General features: G+C 34.1%; 1 protein-coding gene across 1 annotated transcript; it reads right to left on the reverse strand.

Moving 5' to 3' along the window:
* Nucleotides 1-4,475: 4,475 nt before the first annotated feature.
* On the reverse strand, nucleotides 4,476-6,168 carry LOC116198991 (probable 2-oxoglutarate-dependent dioxygenase At3g111800). Its single transcript, XM_031529275.1, has 3 exons — nucleotides 5,541-6,168; nucleotides 5,079-5,442; nucleotides 4,476-4,922 (listed from the first exon to the last, which is right to left on the reverse strand). The coding sequence occupies exons 1-3, from the start codon at nucleotides 6,086-6,088 to the stop codon at nucleotides 4,683-4,685; spliced, it is 1,152 nt and encodes a 383-aa protein (XP_031385135.1). The 5' UTR covers nucleotides 6,089-6,168; the 3' UTR covers nucleotides 4,476-4,682.
* Nucleotides 6,169-6,394: the final 226 nt, after the last annotated feature.

Genomic DNA, 6,394 nt, shown 5'->3' on the forward strand with positions numbered 1-6,394 from the left:
ATTTTCTAACTTAATATTAGTAAACATGTTTTTATACTTTTCAATGGAGAAATGAATTAAGAAAAGGAGTAGAAAATAGATGGAAATGAATAATCAATTTTCCAGAAGTAAACACTAAACAGATGATGTGGATCGCGGGTATGATGATGAGGCTGATGCACAAGCTTGGAAGGTGGATTCGTAAAAAGGGAGCTAATGCACAAGATCTTGGAGGCTTCCATGTTTCAAGTGGACCAATCACACCAGCAAAGACAAGACGAATTCAACAAGCTATGGAGAATTTGATGATAGGTTTTTCGGGCCAAGAGGAGTCTAATTCAATCGGGCCTCCAAATGGCTTTATTCAATTGACTTGCCATGAGATAGTCAATAGCCCTACCCCAAATTGGAGTATAAGCATAAGGGAAGTGGAGTGGTGTTAAGCTTGGAATAAAATGAATGTCAACTATTCTAGGTGGCATTTCTTTAATTTCCTTTGTTGTTTCTAATTTTAGGAAACTAAGGTTAGTCTATTTGTCAAGTTTATTTTTTTTCAATTGCTCCTAGGCTTATATAAAGGAGCATGAATTGCTGATTATAGGTTAGATTATTTTTGGAGAGGTTTTCTCCTTTGTTCTTTATTGAGATCCTTTGAATGATCAAGTGTGATAGCTTGTGATGCTCGATACTATTTGATATTATTGATTTGTGTTTCTTCATAAATAACGGGTCAATAATCCTTGTCTTGATATTATTGGTTCTTGTTTCTCTATAAACAACATGTTAATAATCCTCTTCATCTAAATTTGTATTTGGCAATTTGGAAATTGATTCAAGTTGGTCGTCGAGTTTCGCAATCCTTCGTGAGATCCGCATCATTCATGCTATCATCATTGACGTATTACCAACATAGCCTGAAGATCCTCTATTCTCCTTGCTCCTCTTGATGGTGGCCGTTTCGGGGATCCTTCGGTTTTCCTAATTCATGTATGGATAGTCTTGGATTGGATTGACTTGGGGCTGAATGGCTCAGAGTCACTTGTATTTCTTTTTATTCTGTTTGGTGCGTTTATTTTGATTTTTTTTCATGATGGTTTGTGATGTATTTGCTTTCAATAACCGATGACTCTTTCGTCACTTGACTTTTCTGTAATGGTTGCCTTTTCAAGTATCAATTTATATGTAATGGATGCCCATTCAGACATCCATCTAGGTGTCTTTTCAGGCATTCACCTCCATGTACATTACATTTGATTTCAATAAAGAATTACTATTCACAAAAAAAATTCTTAGTAAAAAACTGCAAAAAAATGTTATGTGATTATAAAAAAATGAAATAAAAAAACCTCACTAAGCTATCTAATTAAGATATTAATTATTCATAAATATCTAATTCATAAATAGATCAAAATTATATATCACTATATTAATTATCAGTATATTAATAGTTATATTATTAATCATTAGATTCTAGAATATTATTTAATAATATGTTGAATTTATTTCAAATGCTACTTTTCTATGAATATTACCTATTTATCAAAAAATTATTTGTTCTCTCATAAGTCAAGTTGGATAACTATGAAATAGTTCAAAAGAAGAGCCATAGATATTTCATTTTTTGAGTGGTCACTATCCCCTCTTTGTTTGTCTCGTTTAGAATACATTTGGATTCTTTATCCTTCATTTAGGTGTAGAGAGAATTGAAAAAAAGCTATATCCTTGTTCCAAAATACTTTATCTTTGCATGTAATTATTGGATTTAGACATTGTTTTTGTAATATTTTATATCATCTTTTTACATTGAGTTGATTATTATTAATTATAGATTATTCTCAATATTTTTATCGAAGTGTCATGACCGTAAAATGTGTACATTTACTTTATGAAATATTGACTAAAAATAAACATATGCGGACGCCCGCGCAACACATACATTGTCAAGGGCAAATGTTATTTGACCTGATTAAAAAATTTTAAAATAATAAAATTTGAAATTTTCTTTTAGACAGTAAGAAGGGAATCGGCACAACATGTAGGAGAAGGGGGAGCGGGGCGTTCCCGCGAGAGGCGGGGGCACATCCATCCCTGATTTGGGATGTCTTACTAAAAAAAACATAATTTTTATATTTTTATATCTTTTAATTGGGTGAAGTGACAGTTTTGTCCTTGAAAATGTCACATCAGAGTCACTTTGGCCAAAAGAATAATTGGAGAGGGGTAGAGTTTCCAGTTTTCCCGGACCTCGAGATTAATAGTGTGTTTGATTTTAAAGTTAAGTAGAGTTAAATTTTAATTTTAATTGAGTTGTAATAATTGAATTGTTGAATTATGAGAAAAAATATAAAAAAGTAATGAATAGTTGAAAAAATTTAGTATTAAAAATTAAATTGAATGATTAAAAAAATTGTATTGTTAATTTTTGTTATGCAATGAGTAGAGTTAAAATTAGTGATAAAATTTTAAAAAAATAATCATAAAATCAAACGAATTGTAACTATTCAAATTATTCAAAATATATCTTTTTTTCTGAATAATTTTTCCAAATTTACCTCTCCCATAATTCAGGGACAATTTTTTTTTTTTACTTTTGAAATTAATTGACTAATACTTTTTTTTTTTAGGTAGATGACTTATACTTTCTTTGGAATGGAACAACTAAAATATATTGTCCAAGTGGTGATGAAATATACTGTTTTTAATGGAATCCTATTTCATGCAGTTTTGTAAAAGTTGAGACTAGGAAAAATATCTTAAAAGACCGAGAATAATATGTCTAATACAATAAGATGTGTTATTTTAATCTGGTGAAATAATTCTTTTTGTATTTGGAATGTAATTTTTTCGATTATAGGGGGCCATGAACTAGTACAAATTATATAATATGTAATTTTGCTTCCCTAAGAAGAGGTTACCACGGGCAATGTATGTGCCGATCTCCTAGTCTATATAAAAAGTTCACACAACCTGTAATGTCCTCAAAGTTCATCCTAAAAATGTCATTGGCCTCTAGCCTAATGGACTCTTTTCAATGTTTTCTTGATGATCTTCCATATGTTCGTACAATCTTCATCCGCTCCATCGTTGAGAATTATGATGTTTCCAACTCTACTTGACATTTTCTTACTCAACCTGGAATAACAAAGTAAAAAATATTGAGTCTCATTTCTAATGACAACGTCAAATTATGTTTCACGATGAAACGCTAGTTTTTTTTTATCTTTTTAATATAAAAGATAACGTTTTGGCCCATAAATCTTTCAGTGGCATCACAAATTCATCGGGCCATATATAAAGTACAATAAAATTGGAAGATCAGTTACGTATCGATGCCATATCGTTGATGCATATATAAATTAAAACTCGCTTACATATCGATGACGTGTTGTTAACGTGTCTGACTTATATTAGACCGGATTTCTTTAAAGATTGATTTTTATGGTCCGGTTCGATGACGTGGCAATGATATGTGATGTGGTGGGATGTGATTGATACATGTGGCGGGAAAATTCAAAAACAAAGATATAGTATTGTAGACGAAAATTGTGAAAAGAAAATATAAAGGACTAGAAATACTATGGTAAAAATATGTAAATAATAGATGGATGAGATTAAAAGTTGATTGGATCTAATCATTGATATTAGTATTCAATCACAAAACATAAATTGGGGTCCATTGTAGAATCTATCCAAAATTAAAGAATTATATGGTACGTTTAGTTTCAGAGTTAAAGTAATTTTGATTTTGATTGTGAAAAAGGACAAAATGTTGTGTAGTGTGTTGAGTTAAAGTTAAAATTTTTGATTTGGGAAATATGTATTTTTGTTGCGTAGTGAGTTGAGTTAAAGTTAAAGTTAAAGTTAAAAATTTTATGATTTTAATCCTGAAAACAAACGGGCCAATAATGTCCCATTACCCAATAAAACTCTCCCTTCCGAGCATAAAGAATCTACCTATCTGGTACCTCAGTCCCACTGTTAAATATGGCCGAAGGCAGAAATATAAAAATTTCGGAACTTTCGGACTAATTGCTTATATTTAAATAGCTACATGTTTTTTCATAATAAAAAAAATATCTATATTGTATTATCAAAGAAGATATAGCGCAATAGAGCATGCCATCGCCTGGTGATCAAGAGTTTCCAGATTCGATACTCAGGTAAGAGTATTGTGCTTCTTTATTAGATATTTAGAATTTCTATTTCATCGTACTAAGCTCATGAGCCTCCCTTGTAACAAAAAAAATTGTATATATATCTATATGTTTTCACTATGGGAAGATATTTGTTCCCACAAGAAAGACTCGTGAACTTTTATCAGATAGGTAATGAGGAATAATAATGAAAGTCATCGTGATAATTAAACCAAAAAAAGAATTATATAGATGATGACAAGTATCATTGCATTAAAATCAAGCTTTTAAGTCCTGCACTATCTATGGCCAGTTTATTTGCCCCGTAAACTTGTAGGGTGTTCACATGAAGCGACAGAATTAGATGGGCGAGATCCAAATACTCCTTGTTATATTAAAATAAAACTTATAAGCTTTTAATTCCAAATATGCAACTTGACTGATTTACAGCTCTCTCTCCATCTATATCCGTGTGATCTCTGTATCTCTTGAACTATAATATTTTGGTGTAAAAGAAAGAAAGAACAAAAGTAATTCTCTGGCTTCATGAATACAATTAATTCACAGCTCTCAGAAATTCTTGCAGATGTAAACTAGAAGTTGGTATACTATAGTCAAAACCACAGCGGTCACAACTTGCTGGCTGATGGAGATGACATCTCGGCCGCGATTGTCTTTGCTCGATCCCGCCCGAGGTGGTGGCTGCAGTGGAGGCGGAGAATACAGGAAGGCCATCGATATTCTGTCTTCTCCCTCACTTCTATACACAGGTCTCCCTACTACGTGTTTATACTGCCCTTGACTCAGTGCCTGCCAAAGGAAAGCAGAAGCTGATTGAGTATTCCATTCTTCCGGTTTGAATTCTTTCCCATTTCGCTTATTGTAAATTGCGAAGAAAATACTGAAAAAAAATAATCTGGTCAATAATGCCGCACATAATATGAAATTATCGGATGAAATGTATACCTGGAATTGATCCCCAACCGTGACGATAATCGAATCCTTCTCAGGGCAAAAGGAGACCCACCCTTTCTTTGAGTAGACGTGAAACTCACTCGACCCATCAAATATGTGCAAGCATAGGGCGTGAGAATAGTCATTTACACGGATCATCATCTTGATCACATCGTATCTCAGCAAATCCGCGTACTGATCGGGCGGGACATTGGGCCTGTGCTTGTGGAGGCAACAGACAAAGTCGATGAGATCTGTTACCCCAACAAAATCATATTTTCCTCCCATAAGTTTGCCGAGGAAAATGTCACGTACGACAGAGAAAATCTTCCCGGCAACCTCTTCTACGTCGGATTGGAGCCTTCCCATGGTCTCACTGTTTATTGTTAGACCAAATAATTAAATTTATGATACTAGTTGAATCAAATTCAAATATTATATATATTATTTGATTTGTTTTAGTTTAAGTTGTACCTGAAATTCGAGTACCCAGTTGGCCATAATTTTTCCATGGCTAACTTCAGATCTTCATCTCTGCTCCACACGAACTCTTGACCCGATTCAGTGTCATCCTCACTGTGAACTTCCTCGAACCCGGACCGGTTTTCTGGAGACCTGGTCACAGCAACCCTCTTATCCAGTGGCACCCGAAAGATCCCCCTGGCAGCATCCAGTACACTCTTTAACAAATCGCTTGAGATCCCGAAATTCACTAGTTGAAAGCATCCGACTCTTGCAATCGAATCCAGCATCTTGGATGTGGCATCCTCGTAATCTTTGGAACCGTATACCAAGGCTTCGTAGTCAATCTTTGAAGGGTTTTCAATGAACTTCTGCTTGGGGAAGATTTTGTCGGGTAAGACAAGGTCGGGCACACGGAGGGAGGTTTCTAGGAACTCGGTCAGGACATCATCGTTTGTAACACACGAACGCCGCCCTGAGGCAACCGGAGACGGCGGTGGAGCACGGAAATCGAACGGCCTATCACGGGATGAGATGGATTCTGGTGAATTATTATCCATGGCTGGAGAGAGGTAAGAGCTTTGAGGGTAGGGTTGAGTCTTCGAGTTCTGTTTCAAGGTTTATGCTCATTAATAAGCTAGGTATGCTTTCTATTATCAAATTTTCATTAAAATTTTGGTTTAGAGTAATTTTGAAGTAGAGGCCAAAGAAGGATGGGTGAGAATGCGACTTAATAGTAAATTAAACTTTAAAAGAGCGGATATCAATGTAAAATTCGAAATTTACTGAAAGTACATTTTGACAGTTGGTAAAGTCAAGTCGACATCGGAAAGAAATTAATTTTAGCTAATAAACTGAGAACGTTT

The sequence above is a fragment of the Punica granatum genome, chromosome 3, assembly GCF_007655135.1.
Source record: "Punica granatum isolate Tunisia-2019 chromosome 3, ASM765513v2, whole genome shotgun sequence".
NCBI classification, from domain to species: domain Eukaryota; kingdom Viridiplantae; phylum Streptophyta; class Magnoliopsida; order Myrtales; family Lythraceae; genus Punica; species Punica granatum.

Coding starts and splice junctions, on each gene's coding strand:
- LOC116198991 (XM_031529275.1), bottom strand. CDS start 6,088: ATGGATAATAATTCACCAGAATCCATCTCATCCCGTGATAGGCCGTTC. Junction 5,443..5,540: donor ACTGGGTACTCGAATTTCAG/GTACAACTTAAA, acceptor AACAATAAACAG/TGAGACCATGGGAAGGCTCC. Junction 4,923..5,078: donor CGGTTGGGGATCAATTCCAG/GTATACATTTCA, acceptor TTCCTTTGGCAG/GCACTGAGTCAAGGGCAGTA.